This window comes from Nannobrachium achirus (genome assembly GCF_963921795.1).
Source record: "Nannobrachium achirus genome assembly, chromosome: 13".
NCBI lineage: Eukaryota > Metazoa > Chordata > Actinopteri > Myctophiformes > Myctophidae > Nannobrachium > Nannobrachium achirus.
In genome coordinates, this window is record NC_137833.1 from 30,249,312 (window position 1) to 30,268,896 (window position 19,585).

The 19,585-nt window shown below is 42.1% G+C and overlaps 1 protein-coding gene across 12 annotated transcripts in view; it reads left to right on the forward strand.

Annotated features, from left to right (window-relative positions):
* LOC308296571 (neurexin-1a) overlaps positions 1–19,585 on the forward strand; it is a gene marked incomplete at both ends in the record, with an annotated part of 488,347 nt that overhangs the window by 221,810 nt on the left and 246,952 nt on the right. For all 12 annotated transcript variants that reach the window (XM_080739872.1, XM_080739878.1, XM_080739879.1 and 9 more), the window contains 4 exons: positions 5,049–5,252; positions 8,326–8,352; positions 18,062–18,184; positions 19,024–19,405. In XM_080739872.1, coding sequence (XP_080595998.1) covers positions 5,049–5,252; positions 8,326–8,352; positions 18,062–18,184; positions 19,024–19,405 — 736 coding nt within the window. The remainder of the gene's footprint in view (positions 1–5,048; positions 5,253–8,325; positions 8,353–18,061; positions 18,185–19,023; positions 19,406–19,585) is intronic.

Consider the following 19,585-nt stretch of genomic DNA (forward strand, 5'->3'; position numbering starts at 1 on the left):
CCCCGGAGGATGGCCCCTATATACTGATTTGATGATCCAATGGCCTTTGCTGTATAGTGCCACCATTAGACCAAAATTTACAGTTGTACACAAGCTATCTCAAAATCTGCCATGAGTGCATTCAGGAGAAAGAACACTATCTGAGTGATAACAATGACCTTTCCCTTACACAGCCTTTGGACAACATTTCCAGTTAGGTGTAAGGATCAGCACAGACTCCATGAGCTGCTATGGTATTTTTAGATGCACTAGTGGGATTGAGGGGCTCTAAGGATGACAATGTCATCTTTTGTCTGAGAGGGTATAAGGCAATTTTACATTTACAATTTAGGCATTTGGCAGACACTCTTAATCCAACATCAAAACAAGGTAATACATCAATACAAATACATCAAATGCATAGAAATAGTAATTACCGGTAGTACACTTATTAGTAATAAGTACACTAACACGCTAAGTAATCAGTGTTGATTTTGTTGACTAAAACTATGATGAAAAATGTTCGACTACCTTTTTTCACTAACGAAAACAAAATAAAAACTAAACTACGTTGACTAAAGCCCCTGATACACGTAGCAATTATTTCCTCAATATCAACCAGCAACGACCAGAAGTGTCAATTGGGTATGGCCATTGGCAGCGTCATTGGATTAATCTTTTTGTGCCTTCATGCGTGCAATACACCAGTCATGTTGCCATACCTTATCAACAGGCATTTGTTTATTTTAGGAAATACATTTAATTTTTTCCCCTTTAGCTAAGGTATGGCAACTGCCATACCTAGCCATACCCAATTGACGCCTCTGGTCATTGCTGGTTGATATTGATGAAAGAATTGCTACGTGTATCAGGGGCTTAAGACTAAATATAGGATTTCATCAACAATTAAAGACTACAGATTAAAATGTCATGGAGGGACTTGTGGAGAAGCGATCCAGTAGCTCTCAAAGACAAGTCATTTTATGTTTGGTTGCGCTCAGGTGTTACACAGATCTAGAAACTAACAAGCCTTACCTCTCATTCATGCTAGACGGTTCCACTGTAAAATCCACCAAAGAGTGTGAGATAATCTATGCCTGTATCATTGATGATGGAAAACCATGTAATAGCCTTATTGGCCATAGTAAAAAAGTCATATATCCTTATTAAGTCCTAATATCCTTATTGGCAGCAGTAAAAAGTTATAAAAAGAGAATAGCAATTAAATACATTTATAATAAAAAGTAATAACATTGTCATTACATGATGTTAAAACAGCATAGGCCTACTGTTGTTATTTTATGCTTTTATTTTTATGTTTTATTTATTTGAAGAATACCTATTTTGTCAACTACTGCTGCTCATGCAGAGAAAACTATAACGTTCAGATTAAAATATTTTGCAAATATCAAGTTTATATCAAGGCAAAACTATTGTATGGAAATTAACACAACTATCATCAGCATGATAAGGTCATGTATTAATACCACACCATACAAAGAAAAAGATGGTGCCACCTAATTTGTGGTGGCGCTACCAACTGACAAGGTTGGTGGCACCAGTGCTACCTGTGAAAAATGTTGTCCTGATTACAACGCCATAAAGGACTGTCAAAATACATATTAGTCGATAAAATCATCTGTAGATTTAGTCAATTAGAATCTCATGATATTTAGTCAACTAAAACTAGACTAAAACTAAAACATTTCAGAGGACTAAAATATGACAAACTAAATGGAATTGTATTCAAAAGACTACGACATGTTATAGAAATTTGCTGTCAAAGCCGACACTGGTGTAAGGAGCAACACAGCATCATAGGGCTGTACGAGGGAGAGGTTGTAGGGCTTTTAGAATGCTGTGGCCCTATGTTGGGGAAACGGGTGAACCGACATGAAGCAGCCAACCATGTGGAAAAACACTTGGTATTTTCCGTACATGAAAAGGGCAGAGCAGCTGCAGCATCTTAGGAAGAAAAAAAGAAAAAAAGAATAATGCAGTAAATACGTCTGGCACTGGGCCAATGAGAAACATTTTCTCAGTGAAAAGCAAAGTTCATATCTGGGTGTCTAGCAGCTCAGCCAGTTAATGCACAGTTAAGTTTGAACCTGACTCCTATCATGAGATGACCCTAACCCTAACCTCATGCCTCCCCTTTTCTCTGACCTCTGTTTCCTCTACAATAATCTACATGTCGGAATATGGACGTTTTCATGATTGGTTAGCAGTGGTGGAGAAATAACTAAAATTCTTTAGTAAAAGTGTCAATACCACAATGTAGAAATACTCCATTACAAGTAAAAGTCAATAATTCTAAATTTACTTTTAGAATTCTGGACTTTTGTATCTCTAGTGGCATGAAACCGCTACATTCTCATTCAAATGCATTGGCGGAATGGGGAATCCACCCTCAAAGGTACTTTTAGTTTTCAGACGTATAAAAATATTTTGAAAATAGCAATGCATTGTGAGATTCCTGACACATTGTGAGCTTGTAGATCGTCTATTTTCAAATGGACGAAATGTATATAGGACTGAAGTAGTTAATGTATGTTTTGTAATAACTAATATTTTCAAATAAATGTAGTGGATCCGAGATGTACAGTTGTGGAGTAGAAGTAATATTATTTGAAATTGGAAATACTCTAAAGTAAATGTAAATACTTTACACCACTGTTCGTTGGAATGGTTGAAGGACAGCCTTCGCTTCTCATGCTCTGGAGGGAGGGGGGGTCACAGATTCTCATGCTCTGGAGGGGGGGTCACAGATTCCTTCTTATGCTCTGGAGGGAGGGGGGGTCACAGATTCTCATGCTCTGGAGGGGGGGTCACAGATTCCTTCTCATGCTCTGGAGGGAGGGGGGGTCACAGATTCTCATGCTCTGGAGGGAGGGGGGGTCACAGATTCTGCTCTCTCTGGATCTCCGACGCACAGGCGGCTCTCGCTTGTGTGTCTGGTAAACAGACAGATCTGCCGCCGGCTTGTTTCTAAACAAACTATTGCACACTAAATGGTATATAGGACATATAGCACACTATAAATTTATATTGCGCCTTTATCCAAGTCGCTATATACCGTAGATATTGTGCATTACATTCACCCATTCACGTCCCTATACGTAGGTAGACCTAATTCAAGAAGGCAAGTGACGGATTATGGGCCTTGTTGACGACAACATTTGAGAGCAAAGCTGATTTGCACACAACACACCCCCTAGAACACCTCTCCTCCCACATTGTCGCACACTACAGCACACACTACAGCCTCCACAATACCACCTAGTCAGCCGGGGGGGAAAAGAATGCCACTGCACCTTGGTTGTCTGTTACCTTGTCTTCTGCAATGGTGGAAAAAGTACTCAAAGGTTTTTGCATCACATTGCATTGTAGATCAGCTATTTTCAAATGGCCAAAATGTAAAGTATATAGGGCTGAAGTGGTTAATGTATGTTTTGTAATAATAATCTAAATCTACAAAGTAACTACTAACTAACGTTTTCAAATCAATGTAGTGGAGTAATAGTACAATATTTAGTAGTAGGCTACAACTAACTAGGCTACCTCAAAATGTTACTTAAGTACACTACTTAAGTACAGTACTTAAGTAAATGTACTTGGTTACTTTACACCACGTCTTTTGCATGTCTCTTGCTATTGTGCCTGCCCCCAACACAAGGCCCTTAGACTTCTTTTACGTAATTGTCTTAGTAATTCATCATCAGGAATCGCTGGCTCATATATGGTGCACTTTGCAAATCCCATTCTCTGTATATATTTTGGATGAGATGCAGTAGTCTTTCCTACGTTAACAACGAATGCGAAATGAGAAGCAGACCTGGAGGACATGGCGTTTAATTCAGTGTTTTGTTGTTGTTGATTTTTACAGTGTGTTTTTCATATTTTTAATGTTGCCTGTTGTCACAACTATAGTATAATTATCTGTCCAGACTCCCCATTGTGCACGCTGACTTTGATAATCACACAGTTATGAATTTGCTAACTGAAAAAAAAAAAGCGTAATATTTATGCTTCTTGACTTCCCCCCCTAATGAGAATCCTTTTTAGAGCAAATTGACAAATTAACATACATCCCCCTTCTTTGCAGCAAGAGACTTATTTACAATGCAGAATTATGCACTCGGAAAATTATTAATTTATACAGGGCAACGTTTAAAGGTGATTCACGGTAAAATATTTAGTGTTAATTCATCCATTTGCATCCCTGGGAGTGAACAAATGTAACCAGATGTGTGATTACATTTTGTTCACTCTGTTAAATGAATACTCAAGATTTTACAGTGAATGATATCTGATCGTCACTGTATGCTTGCATAAAGCGAGGCAGGCACGTGCACACATAGACATCAAAGGGGGCTTGAGCCCCTGCCCTTTTATCCGTCTGTAAAAAGTGCCCTCTCCAGACCATGAATGCAGTTTTTACTATGGTGAAAGAAATGCAAATGCCCCCTTTCCGTGCTATACCTGAAGGCAGCATTCAAGACAATTGCCTTGTCCAAGCTCTCCTGAACTTGAATGCAGCATCTACGTTGAAAGAATTTCCCTCTCTCTGTGTAGAAATCAAGCATAGAAAATAGCTGACATCCAAGCTCACAACACGTCGCAGCGTGGCACGTTGTAAATGGTAAATGGTGCATTTATATAGCGCTTTTATCCAAAGCGCTTTACATAGATTGTGCATTACATTCACCCATTCACGCACACATTCATACACCGGTGGCGGAGGAAACCATGCAAGGCACCAACCTACTCACCGGGAGCAATTAGGGGTTCAGAGTCTTGCCCAAGGACTCTTCGACATTAACTCAGGGGGAGCCCGGATTCGAACTGGGAACCCTTCGGGAACCCTTCGTGCTCTAATAACGGTTTCTCTACCCCTGAGCTATGCCGCCTGTTGTGAGCTTGGAGGTCTGCTATTTTCGATATTTTCACCAAAAGGCCCTTTTAGAAATATCATCCCCTGCCTCTCTAACATTCTCTGCACGTCCCTGCAGCAAGCTGCACTGTATTTTGCCTCATCATTCATGACTCCTCTCTCCTCATCTCTGCAGATGCCACCATCCTCAGCTACGACGGCAGCAAGTTTATGAAGATCCAGCTGCCTGTGGTGATGCACACGGAAGCGGAGGACGTGTCGCTGCGCTTCCGCTCCCAGCGCGCCTACGGAGTCCTGATGGCCACCACGTCCCGGGACTCTGCCGACACCCTGCGTCTGGAGCTGGAGACGGGGCGTGTCCGCCTCACCGTCAACTTAGGTACCGCCTCACGGGACGCACCTGTTCGCCTGTCACCGCAGCCAAGCTGCGTGGCGGCAGGCTGAAAGGAAATCAATGTCACGAGCCCACATACTGTATACTATAGTCACATGCGCTCGTAAACCCTTCAAAAGCAAAGTTTTGGAAACTTGGTGTTTGTTTGATCACTTGACTGTTTTACTGTGCTAGCGGTGTTGTATCTTTTGTCATTGGAAAGCCCAGCCATTTCTTTTTCAAATGATATTCCATTTGTAATGATCAAGCACAGCTGATTATAGTGTGTGTAGGAGGGTCCTACTAGTACAGATTATGTGGTGGGTTGCTACAGTACTATATACTAGTACAGTAACAACAGACATAAGAGATAAGATGAAACAAACACTGGTGTCCAACATGTTTTTTAGGGGTTTACATGACTAGACACACACACACACACACACACACACACACACACACACACACACACACACACACACACGCCTGTTGCTGTATGTTTTTGTTGTTTGTGTTGAATAGTAGGAGATGGTATGTAGACTTTCAATGGTCAGAGTCTGCAGCTCAGCGCTCACTGCCAGTCGAGCACAAAGCTGCCCCGAGCCCAGCATGGAATGCTCAATGCCTGCTCCCTCTGCTGGATTACAGCATGACTCAAAGAGAAACTCCACTTTTTATTTACATGCAGATATATTTGGTCCTGCCAGACAACCTGTTGCTTATAAAGAACTTAATAATATTAAATCCCTTTTTATTCCCTCCTCTCACCCAGAGGTGACAAATGACACCTGTTATGATGAACTCTTCTTTGAGTTAGTCGAAACCATGCATGCACACACGCAGACACACGTGTATTAGACACATGCACAGAACTGCTTGCTTCTGTATGTCTTTAATCTTTTTGTGTCTTTGTGTCACAGAGGGGGGTCTTCCCCTGAGCTTAATTAAAACGCGGCCGCCTGATTATGTTCAATCATGCATTATTCCTACTTATCAAAGTGTAAAGATAAAGATAAACTATGATATATATTTATTATTTATTATTATGAGTTGCTGTTTTGTAAATGAGAGCATAGTGTGGTTTAAACTCAGTTCATCATTGGCTGACTTGTTAGATACCATTTTCTTATAAAGAATAATTTGGTTCTGTTGAGAACCAGTGGATGCTAAAATTAAGCACTTGTATAATAATGATATTACTCTTAAAAACCCCACTAAGAAGCACCTATGCACCAGCATCTATAGAGGTCATTTTAGGGCAGAAATCAGGTAGGCTACATTATAGCAGAATGTTGTGACAGAGAAAGCGTTCTGGTTGTAAACTCTTTGTAGCTCCTTGACAATCTAAAATCAAGTGTGTGTGTGTGTGTGTGTGTGTGTGTGTGTGTGTGTGTGTGTGTGTGTGTGTGTGTGTGTGTGTGTGTGTGTGTGTGTGTGTGTGTGTGTGTGTGTGTGTGTGTGTGTGTGTGTGTGTGTGTGTGCGTGTGTGTGTGTGAGCGCGTGTGAGTGCGTGCGCTGTGTGTACACACCCACACACTTGCTCCAGAGAACATCCAGTGACGCCTGGGAAAAAGTTTCATATCCCCTAAACAAAGCAGTGTTGCAGAAATGATAGCCATCTATTTCTCCTTTCCGCTGGCTAAACAGAATTGGGCTCCCTAAGTGGTGCCGCTTAGAGTCCCGTACCAAAAGCACAGCCCGTCTCCACTGTCAGCTGCATGTCAGCATGTAAAGTATCAGCAAAACCAACAGCGCCACACACTGACAGGGCCCACCAACCAGATCACAGCCACATGTTTTGTTTTCTCTTAGATTTTCCGTGAGACGTTGTCCCCCGTGGCTCTTCATAAAGTCTGCATTTTCTTTCCATTGTCTTCATCGATTTTCTTATTTTTTGGAAAGCAGAGCATTCCCTGTAAGGGCGGGCTAGTGTTTGCTCTCTGGCTGTGCGCGACCACTTTACCGCTGCGGTTGACGACACACGACAGGCAGAGCCAAGTGGACAGGAAGGTTGGGATCGGATCTGGGTCACCTTCTCAGAGTACAACACCCACCATGGGTCAGTAAGATAGAGGAAGGTACTGACAGAGAACCAAACAAATTGTTAGAGACAGCATAGGTAGAGACTATAGTGCAAGGTGCATGTTGGTTGTTCCTTGACATTGTTCCTTACAGCTACTCTACCAACTAACTGCTAAATAAATAAATGCTGTCTGAATCACTACAGAAGATAAGATAAATAGCCTAATAGTGATGGTTATTGCAATAGCAGAAGAAGTATTACTACTCCTTCTAGAAGCTCCTAAAAAATCTTTGTACAGTATATTGACTTTCGAGTAATTACTCACACTATTACATAATTCCAAGAAAGATAACAATGTGGAAATGTACTCTGAGAAATTTGCAACATTCTCCATACTTGACCAGGAGCTTCATTCCACACAAACTATTGTATTTTTTTTAAATACAGAAATCAACATTTGTTCTCTTGCTCTACTTTTAGAATACACTGTGTCCATTTGGGCACTCTGTATGTCTGCAACATCTAGAATAAGGAATGGAGCCTTGGTTTTACCAACCATCTGGTTCTGCCTGACCCTGACCAGCATCTCATGCTCTCACACTGCAGGACAGCCACCACTGTGCTTCTGCTTAACCACCTGGCATATTTTATACTTTGGATATAAAACCTTAGACATGTTTTAATTGATTTATCTAAATCTGCGTCCAAGCTGGTTGATCTGCTATTTTTCCAAACACGTTTTTTGTTCGCCTATAATAACATGTCCAAAATAGAGATGCCAGGGTTAATGTGGTTAAAGTAGTTAACATTTGACCAAATATTCAAAGCACAAGTGTTGTTTTTAAACAAAAGCCATGTCGATACAGAAAGTCAAACAATGAAAAGTATTTTAATGTCCATGGCTTGATGTGTTTTTATAACCGTTCTCTAGAGGAGAGCATCAGAGGAAGGGAAGTGTCCGTGTGTCTGTCCCCAGCGGGTGGACTGTATGCTTTAATGTCTGCAGATGTAACGTTGAAAGATGTACTCATGTCTCATCTATTTTTCCCTGTCTAGATTGTATCAGGATTAACTGTACCTCCAGTAAGTTACTGTTCACCTTTCTTTCTCTTCTTCTCTTACTCTTTACTGTGGTTTTTATTCATGGGTTATAAGTGTATAAAGCCAGCTGGTCCAGCTCCAGCTGTTGTCTGATATTGGATTATGTGTGTATTGTGTATTGACTTGATTGATGAACCTATGTTTTCTGTCTACTACAGCCATGACACAATCCCCAAATCCCTGATTTGTTTAACCACGAATAGTCAAGATAACAGATCTACAAACTCACAATGTTTCGCATTGCGACGCGTTTGGAGCTTGTAGATCAGCTATTTTGGAAAATGATTTACAGGCAGGGTTTTATTTTACATTTTTACGTTTTACATTTTTGAATCATTTTGAAAAAATTGTTTCAGTTTTTGTCCCTCAATGAAACGAGACAGGCCAAAAATAGGAAAGTGGTTTTAAAAACAGAACACTTTCATTATAGTATATCGTCGTTGTCGGGTGGAAACCTCGTATCTCCAAGTTTCAAATGTGTACGTTCTTTCGCAAAGTAAAGCACTGCTTCATCATACAAGGCCGTCGCGGTGCGAGGCGTTTTGTGCTTGTAGATCTGCTGTTTTCACTAGTTTAAATCATTTGTAAAATGATAAATGCAAAACGAACGGTTTTGGACATACAAGGTTTCCACCCCACAACGACGATATCCGACTGGCATCCTGCATCATCAAAACGTGTGGTTTGGTTTTGCCTCTGCCAGGATAACAAGTCAGCGAGGAGACGGAGGCATGCAGCTCAAATGAATGACAAGCCCACTACGATTCTTCACACTCTCTCACATCTCCCTAATTAACAAACCTTGGCACAAGTAGTAATCTCAGACTGATGTAAAATGCATGCTATGGAAGCGCAGGTATCCTAACCATGCATGGTTTCCCTTGCAACCCAACCCACAGCCCTTTTTCTTTCTTCCTTTTTTCTTTTTCTTCACCACTTGCAAATTGATGAGGCCTTTCAAGAGAGAAAGGAAGTACGGAGTGTGATTTTATTATTCTCATTAACCTGCCTCGCAGAGCAGAAAGAGAGGGACGGAGATGTTTCAGTGGTACTCGTACACTGTATGTGTAGCGTGTGTGTGCGTGCGTGCGTGCGTGCGTGCGTGCGTGCGTGCGTGCGTGCGTGCGTGCGTGTGTGTGTGTGTGCGTGCGTGCACGTGTTTTCAACAAAGAGGTTACATTGCAATATTTTGGGAGGCATGCTCTCCCTGACATTTATTATTCAGGAACGGTGATGAATTAATGATTGCCTCTCCGGGGTCATAAAACATGAGCCGTCTTCCTGTTTAATTATTCTGATTTGATAGACGCTCTATCAGTCAGTACTATATCGGGATCAAAGTTGCCAACTTGTAATTGAGACATCTGTGAGTTTACCCCCACATCTTTGTTGTGGTGAGTCATCGCCATAACTATGGGAGATGGATTCATTTCATGGCAAAGACGTGCGTGTTTGATATGTGTTTGTGAAGGGCCATGTGAAGGTTATAGCTTGATGAGAATCGGAGTGACTTTGACAACGAGCGACTCGTTCCATCTCCCTCATAGGGATGGGACGATAAGCGATATTATTGTTTATCGTGATAAAGAAAACACTCACGATAATCGTATCATGGATATATCATTTATTTATCCGTCGTGCACTGGGTCAAATTCACCTTTTATTTGCCTCTATATCAGGTACCACTTAAACCTTCTATAATGGTAAAAAGTTAATTTTAATCTACGTACTTGTCATTTTTTCACTCTATCAAATGTTTTTTCCCAAAAAATTGCCGATCTACAAGCTCACAACACCTCGCAACGTGACACGTTGTGAGCTTGTAGATCTGCTATTTTTTGGCAAATGTTCCGCCCCAGGATAATGGATTTCGATTATCGCGATAATATTATAACTCGCGATTTCTTTTGTCACAATAATCGTGATATGACATTGTCATATCGTCCCATCCCTAGCGTGTTTGATATGTGTTTGTGAAGGGCCATGTGAAGGTTATAGCTTGATGAGAATCGGAGTGACTTTGACAACGAGTGGCTCGTTCCTCCTCCCTCCCAGTATCGGACCATCGTGACCTCTAGACATGCTTGGAGCCTCTCTTTACACCTTTCTAAATGCTAAGTAGCTTTATTCATGCATCTTGCATCTCTCCTCTTGTTTTTTTGCGGATACAAGTCAAACCCCACCGTAAGCTCTCTCTGATTCCCTTCTCACAATGCTTGGTTTAGAAGGTCATTCTTCGTTTGTAATTTTTTTTTTGTGAGAGGGTGTAATCTGAGCACACAGATAGCTGTCTTCCTCTTGTCTGCCACACTTAATAGTAGCTGCTTTGGTGATTTATTTCCCTCACTGATATATATTGTTTTAAAGTACGCTAAGTACAGCCCTATGTACTGTAATTTGTAATGTGCCACCAATGGGAAGGGTTGGTCTGAAATAGCTTTCAATTTGACACAGCAAATGTAATTTAAGTACAGTAACAATACTTCATCCTTGAGCGTTGTTGTACTATACTCCATATATTGATGCTAAGCTAATGATCACTGATTATTTGTAAGGCTCAACGGGTTCAGAGTGACTTTCCATTGAGTTACTGTAGGAAGGCAGTGGCATTAGCAGATTATATTTATTAGTATTATTACACAATCAATTCCTGGGTTAATTTATCCATTTGTGTTTCTGAGAGTGTAATGTAACCAAATGGACCTGGTTAGAATTGTACATGTTCAGAGTACATTGGTTAATGTAATGTATATAGATGCAATATGGTCATCGAAAAAGAAATGTACATTTGAAGAGACGTCAATGGTAACGCTCTTTATTCGCTCCTTCAAGGAAAGGAAGAAGCAGTTATTTCTCTCATAGCCTCAGACCTAATTGTGTCGGAGGAGAATGTTTAATTGAAGTTCTTAGAAAGAACTGTGTTAAGCTAATGCACTTTTAAAATACCAAGCTCTATTTAAAAGAAGGGTTAGTGCTTAATTTTATTTCATTTTGTTTCTAGGTTGCAATTTTTCCCTTGTGCTAATTAATGTGTCTTGTCAGGCGCTTCGGTCAGCTTGTTGGATGAGGAATTTCATCACCCATTCACAGAACACATCACTGTCAATTAGGGGACCTGGACTCCCTGGGGCTGCCCAGAGCTGTCTGAAGAAAACACTGCCACTTCGACTTAACGCTACACACTGTGAGCTCGTAGATTGGCTATTTTCAGCTAAGACATTTGGTGTAGAGAGAGCGAGAGAGAGGTGGAGGGGGGGGGGGAGGGCAACTCCAGTCAACTAAGTATTAGTTTACTAAATATAGAGTGGTATAAGTAGCTAAACTTGCAGGTACATTTTATTTATTTATTTGGGGGTTGGGTGGAGGTGTCTGCCTTCACCCAGGTTCTCCCTTTACGAGATGAAGCAGGGACCCCCACTACATATTGGATTCATGTTAAATGTGTTTTCAAACATTTTACAAATTATTATATATTATTGAGAACACTTTGTAAGCTTGACCTTTGGCTCTGCTACTTTGTCTGCTCTTTTTTCCCTGTACGCCAAAGCTCTTCTGCGAAATTAGCCGTTCGCAGATCTGCTATTTTCGGTTAATGTGAAGTACCTATCACACAAAGATTTGGCGGGCCCCCTGTAGTATCTCTGAGGACCCCCTAGAGGTCCCGGACCCCCTGTTGAAGACCCCTGTTGTACAGTGTTATTCATTTTCAGGGACTGCACCATGATCATAATGTATGGTAAGATGCGATAGCGGCTGCTGTAAGCTTTTATAGTGGGCTGTAAAAGGACATCTTGATGTGTCGTCTTCCTGTGACTTTATCTTGGGAACATCACAGGCACTTTATTTGCTCTGTGCTCTTTTTCTTTTTTCATGCAGCATTTTATGCATCCATATTGGGTTATTTTGACCCTCTATTTAATGTTGCAATAGACAACATTCTGCCAGTAGATCGTACTGTTGTGCTGTCAACACCATAGTTGCATAAGGTTACTTATTTCCCTGACATATACCTGTAAGGGAGCAATTATGCAGTTTGTTTCATTGCCATTATGGCAGCTGCCACTAAGTGTTTGGGTGGGTGGGGTCGAAAAGCACAAACAACAAACAAAAGCAATAATTTGGGATATATTCATTACACTTATTTGTAAAATATCTGTGGGTGTATTTATTTTCATAATTTGTCTAGATAAAAAGGCAGTCTGGCTAACCATCGTCAAATAAAAGGGAACACCCACTCTGTTTTGTTCCTTTTCATGACATCAGAGTCTGTCTTGAGAGATTAATAAAAAGGTGACCTTTAAGCAATGTAACTGCTACAGTACAAACATGCATGCTGTTTTTTCTATATCATCCTACAGTTATATATGCGTTAGAATTGGGGCGTTGCAATAGAGCTATACCCAGTACAGCCATTGAGTAGCTCCAGTGAAACAACAGGGGGCTAATTGGACTGGTGAAGGGCACCTCAAGGGTAGCTGTCCAAGGAGGCCAGTGCTGTGTTTCTCATTTATTACAGTGTATCAACCCAGATTGCTCTGAAGTGGTTAGGTGTACATGCCAGCAGGCAGCAGCCAAGCGTACTCGTCATCTACTGTACTTATACTACCTAGACGGTCATGAGTGAGTAGAGACAGGCTATCTTGGAATTTGGAAGGTTGCTGGGTCATGTTTTGTCTTGCCCACTCAACGTGTCCATGAGCAATACCCTTAATTCCTAACAGCTCATGATCATCTGAGCTATCAACCATCTGAGCAGCCTTCTGCTGGGGGAATACAGAAAATAAATGTTTATAGAATATTTATAACATTTCTCACATATTGTGTTGTGTTGTCACTGATCATTCAGAACACATTTTTCTTCAGTGCAGGACAAGGGGATCATTGCTTTGCATTGGGGGAATGAACAATAATCATTTCTAAGACTGCTGTTTTCATGAGCTTAGATTGCTGACATTTTGGAGGTAACCGCAAACCCCCTTTTATTGCAAGCCACTGATTACGGTGTCAGTGTAAAGCTGAAATGGAATCCAATCCTCACATGGCCCTCGTAATACACTGTAGAACAGTGATCAAACGTTTCTGCCAGGGGTGGCCCGGTTCAAATTAATGGACAACCTCGAGTCAGGCAGATTTGAATATTCACCTTGGCTCCGTGGCGTAATGGAGCTTGAAGGTGAAGGCTGCCATGATGGGAATAGCAAATGAAGATACCTTAATCTTCAGCGTGTGCCAGGCAGTCTATTTAATTCTCTAACTGTTTATGGGACAACACAGCTGCTAGAATTAAACAAGACATGTTCTAATAATCCCTGTGCAGTCATGGTGCTGCTGACCTGACCTCTTCAGTGCCAGGCCTTGCGATGGGGGGAGGCTGCTCCCCCCGGCTGCAGAGATTCTCGGGCATCATCAATATGACGTCCAAATTAAGGATCTTCGGGCGGTGGATCTGAGATTACAATATTCAGAGATTGACTCCCTGTCAATTTGACAGTGATTGGTGTTTGTGGTTTGTGAGTTTAGCCGCAGACAGACTAGGGGGGCAAAAGATCACACAATCCTAAGGCGCCAGTAACATAGAGCTGAAACTATTTGAAAGGCTAAATATTATAAGTAGTTACTTGGAAAAAGCTAATAAAAGCATCTTTGTCCACGACCAATTTAATTAAATTTGTATCGCATAAGCTCATGTTCCCCTGCACAAACAGGATATGTTCATGCATACGCACCGCAAAATTAAAAAAAAAAAGTTTTAATTTAACTCTGAGGGTCTCTTAAATTTTGCTACACAGTAAGGAAGTCCTCAGTGTTCATTTATCCATTTGTAACGCCACAAGTTTACAAATGTAACCAAAATGTACCCATAATGGACACTTATGGGTCCTTTTGTTTACATTTGTAAACATTTGTTTTGAGTTCAAATCAACACTCAGGATTTTCCAGTGCGGCGTCTCGGTTTCATGAACAGAGTTTACAAATAGCCGGTCTCGTGGGTGCCGCAGTCATTGTAATGGACACATTAGGAACTGAACATCTTCTCAAGACGGAGGAATGCTGCAACAGAAAACAAGGAAACACACACACACACACACACACACACGCACACGCACACGCACGCACGCACGCACACACACACACACACACACACACACACACACACACACACACACACACACACAAGAACGTGATGATGTTCATTTACGGTGACAGCGTGATGGTGAAGCGTTGTTGCACAAGATGCTTGTCTACGTGACACAGTTAGGCAATTAGCTCTAAAAATACACCATCTTGGTGGGTCAAGCAGGAGCCACGGAGCCCGTCTGATGCTCCATATTCATATTTGACTGTTTTCCATTCCTGCTGTGTAATGTAACCACAGACAGAACGAGCCCTTTTCACACTTAAGAGCATAACCCACTCGTCCCGATCATATTGGGAGCCAGTCTCGGTTTATGGGGCACTTAAAAGGCCATCTGAACACAACTGTAAAATCCAGAGTGTTACGGGTCCATTTGGTTCCATTTGCACACTCTCAGAGTCACAAATGGATAAAATTAACACTGGGGGTATTTTACTGTGTAGCACAAATTAATGCGGTCACTATTGATTGTCATCATATGCCGCTTTAACACCAGTTAACCTCTGAATGTTTGAACAATTTTCACAAGCGGTTCTCAATTAGCAAAGCATCGATCGACAGAGCAGGTCTCCTAACGTGCCTGTGGAGAGGGCGTGGCATAGAGGCTCTTGACGTCCACGTTGACGCTGGCCTGCTGTGCGTGGTCAGAAAGTCCTCTCCCGTCCACCCTGGTGAGTCGCGGCGCAAAGGGGGCCAGCGCCAGAAGAACCCGTATCTAGCCTGTCATCTGGCCAAGCCGGAGCAGATTGACTGGATAATCACATCTTCTCCTCTAGCCCCTGTACTGGCCACTTCCTCCACCACTCCCTCGGGCCAAAGTCAATGAGGCAAGGAGAGGCAACTGTAGATCCATCACTGCGAATAGATCACCATCAGGCAGGACACTAGAGAGGTCCCGGGTAGTACCGCAGTGAGCCTGACTGAAAGGTCCTCGCTATCTTGTGCCAGCGGCAAAAGCGAGCCAGGCTCGGACCATACAGGCACGGCCCTACTGCAGGCTTAATCCTACATCGACAGTAGTCTTGTGTCGCGCAGGAGCGTGCGATGCTTAATACGTTTGACCTCTTCCCTTCCCCTTTTCCTTTTCTCTCCTGCATGGAGAGCAACAAGGACAGGATGATGGAAGGCAAAGATCAAGCATCCTTTCAAGTCTGACTCCATCCCATTATTTCATATCTTACCCCCCTCCTTTTAATCCCTCGCACCAGTCGTGTGGTTTCAATCCCGCCCCGGTGTTTAGTGCTTACAAAGCAGAACTGTGCCTCATAGATTGAGTGTGTCCCAGTGCTTTGGCACCCTCACATTTGCATACACATTGCACTGGGGGCTTTGAAGATAGCAGAAAGGGGGGGAGAAATAAATAGCCATAAATGGGTTCGGTGGAATGAACCTGTCCCCCCCCCCCCCCTCCTGAATTGCTCCCCACAGTGGCTGAGGCATCTGAAGCCTGGGGACTTTTAATATTGTCACAGTGGTATGTCTTCAGTGGTCTGTTTGGTGTATGTGTGTATGCCTAGCAGGGGAACAGCAGGGCTAAGTATACAACATGATACAAATTCTCCAAGACATCCAAGACAACAGACGTGGCCTAATAAGAGCACGGCTTCATGTGGATGTCAGACTTCTGTGTTGCCAGTCTATGACATCATTCATCTATGATGTGTGACTCTAAATTTGGGCAAGGTTTCAACCTGATTTGACCACCAATGACTTCCATTATAAAACATCTAAGTTAAGGCCTGGACCGCTGGCGTAGCGGTCCATGCACCTATAGTAAGCTCAGTGCTGATGCAGTCTGACAGCGTGTCGCGGGTTCGACTCCCGATCCCGACGACCTTTGCTGTACGTGTCACCCCCCACCCCTCTCTCCCCATTTCCTGTCAATCTACTGTAATCTATCAATAAAGGCAGAAAAAGACAAAAGAATGTCTTAAAAAAAAGAGTTAAATTCTACATCATTGAAAAAACATTGTGGAAATACTTCCTTGGCTTAATGGCAGCGTGCGCGCACACACACACACACACACACACACACACACACACACACACACACACACACACACACACACAGACAGACACAGACAATATTTCTAGATGGCTCGCCTCCTACAGGGTCCTGCCGTATAATTGGGTATGGGTATTTCTAAATACTCTACTGTACCTTTTGAAGATAGATTGATTTTCTGGAAGAAAAGAAAATGAGATGCGGCACACAGTTGTTCTCTCTCTCTTCTTTGATGGTGAATGTGATTACTGTCTCTCTTCTGATCTTTTTGGCACCTTGACAGGTTGCAATATCCTCAGTCACGTCTGCTGACTGTGGCACAGTTGGAGCAGCAGTGTTAAAATGGTGGTTTTCAAAATGTGTTGATTGCCCATTAGTACAGGTATGTGCTGTTTCCATAACAAGTCCATTAGGATATGCAGTTTCTATAACAATACCGGGAAGAAAATGTAACACAATATAATAATGATGGGCAGGCTATGATGACCTACCAACAGGTCACATAACAATGCACACTTAGCTATTGTCTGGCTCTCTCACTTGCTCAAGGCATATTCACACCCACTCATGTTCTGCTGTGCAAATAGAAATCACATTCTGTATTTTCTTTTTTTCCCCTCTCTCCTATATGTGAGGGACCTAAACGTATATGCCATTCCATGTCAAGAGGCTCATTTTTAATAGCAGTGTTCTTCCCTGCATCACTATTTCATTTATTGTTGTTTGGATGAGAGAAATATAATATTGTGTTGCAGTCTGATAGGTAAACAAGATGGAGAGAGATGCTCCATAGCCTAGAGTCTGTCTTGCTCTGTTGAAGATGTCCAGTAGTCATTTGCTGCCACCATGTGGCCTGTTACCAAATAATTCTCCCACAAGCTACAGAAAGGCATTTATGCTTTCATGAGCTTATCTCCCCATTTCTGTTGTCTATTGCTTATTCCCCTTTCCTGGCATGGTATTATATCATAATCACGTATCATGTACAGTATGATCATGTATTGTACATTATATTGAAGCATGTTCGTCCTTACAATTTGTCTCTATAGTAGGCAGAGCAGATGCGAATCCCATGCAACATCAGCTTGCAGTAAGAATATAGTAACAACTTGGCTTCTTCATTTGAACGGCTGCCTCCATCCTCATTGTTTGAAGAAAGCAGCGTTCAGTCAGAATTCTAAACTCTGAGGTCCCATCTAATGAACCGTCCAGTACAGAAGATGTGTTTTTATGGCCCATTAACTATGTTTACCTTTGTCTGTCAAACCACTTAAACTCACACTTTCCTCCTTCCCTCCTCCCTCTTTCTCCATCTCTTTATCTTCTCTTTCTTAGTTTGTCTTTTGATGTATGCGTGTGTACTGTACAGGATGATTTCATACTTGGCTGCGCTCTTGTGTCGTGCACCGAGTATATCAGATCTATACGTTTAAATCGCAGTGTTTGCTTATAGATCAGCTATTTTCGGTACTCAACATGGTGCACCCAACAAAGTATAAATCAGGCTTAAGCATGCATGTGTGCTAACCATTGTTTGGGCTGTCCTGCAGGCAAAGGTCCAGAGACAATTTTTGCGGGCCAGAATGTGAACGATAATGAGTGGCACACGGTGCGTGTGTTCAGGAGGGGAAAGAGTTTGAAACTGACCGTTGATGATCTGCCGCCAGTGGAAGGTACTTCTTATCCCTATTCCTAGAATGGAATAGATTTTTTTTAGAGTTTAGATCTTTAGATCTTTCAAGACAATCGTTGGTCTTTCGTAATATAGGTAAGAAGCTCCATTACCAGAACAAAAGAGAGAAACAAACAAATTTAACAAATTTGACAACATTTAACAAATAGTGTATTGCTACTGTATGCACTGTAGCTTAAGTGACTGTACTGAAGGTGTTTTGCTAATCTGCAAAAAGCCCTTATGCATTTTTTTTTCTAGACTAAACTATTGCAGCTCACTTTATTCTTGCTTTAGCTAAAAGGATCTACTGTATCTTGCCTTCAGGCAAATAACAGAATGCAGCTGTTGTTCTTTTTTCCAATCTGACTTTAAAGTAGAGTTTTAAAAACTTTTTTTAATTACTGTGCCGTCAGAGCCCTGCATGGTTTAGTGCCAGTCTAGATTCATTATTGTAAAAGTACAGCCTTAAGTCTGTATGCAAATCACTGCCGACTGCAGTGTTTCTAATAAGTGTAGGCAAGAATCAAAACCTAATAAGGTGTTTGCAATCAGGAACTTTAAACCTGGGAACAAATTAAGACAAATACCTCACCTGATAAATGTTATGTCTAACTGTATTAAGTCACTTTGCTGGTTTAACATTGAAACTTAAGTTGTGAATTTAAGATGAAGTACTAAATGTCTTGGGTAAAATATTGTAGTTTTGTTTGGGTAAATTGTCTTCTCTCCCATCTTCCTCTGACTTATTGATATGATCTTTAGTGATCTTTTTGTTTTATCAGGAGACATAAATGACCACCCCCTCCCCCCCTCCGTCCCTACTTCCCTCCATCAAAGGTCAAATGGCAGGTGACCACACCCAGCTGGAGTTCCACAACATTGAGACGGGCATCGTGACGGAGAAGCGATTCATGTCCATGGTGCCGTCCAACTTCATCGGGCACCTCCAGAGCCTCTCCTTCAACGGCATGGCCTACATAGACCTGTGTAAAAACGGCGACATCGACTACTGTGAGCTCAACGCCATGATCGGCTTCAAGAACATCATCGCCGACCCGATCACCTTCAAGTCGCGCTCCAGCTACGTGACCCTGACCACGCTGCAGGCCTACTACTCCATGCACCTCTTCTTCCAGTTCAAGACCACCTCTTCGGATGGCCTCATCCTGTTCAACAGCGGGGACGGGAACGACTTCATTGTGGTGGAGCTGGTCAAAGGGTAAGTGTTTCTCAACGTTTGTCATGTATTGTTTTTCAAGGATCTCAATTTAATACGTACTGTAGAGTACTTGGAAGCGGACCCTCCATCTGAAAAGATTTTGTGCAAAGGTAGCCTGAGGTGCCTGTCTGGAACCCCAGGCTAGTGCAAAGGACCCTCATACAAGATTAGTGTTGTCAA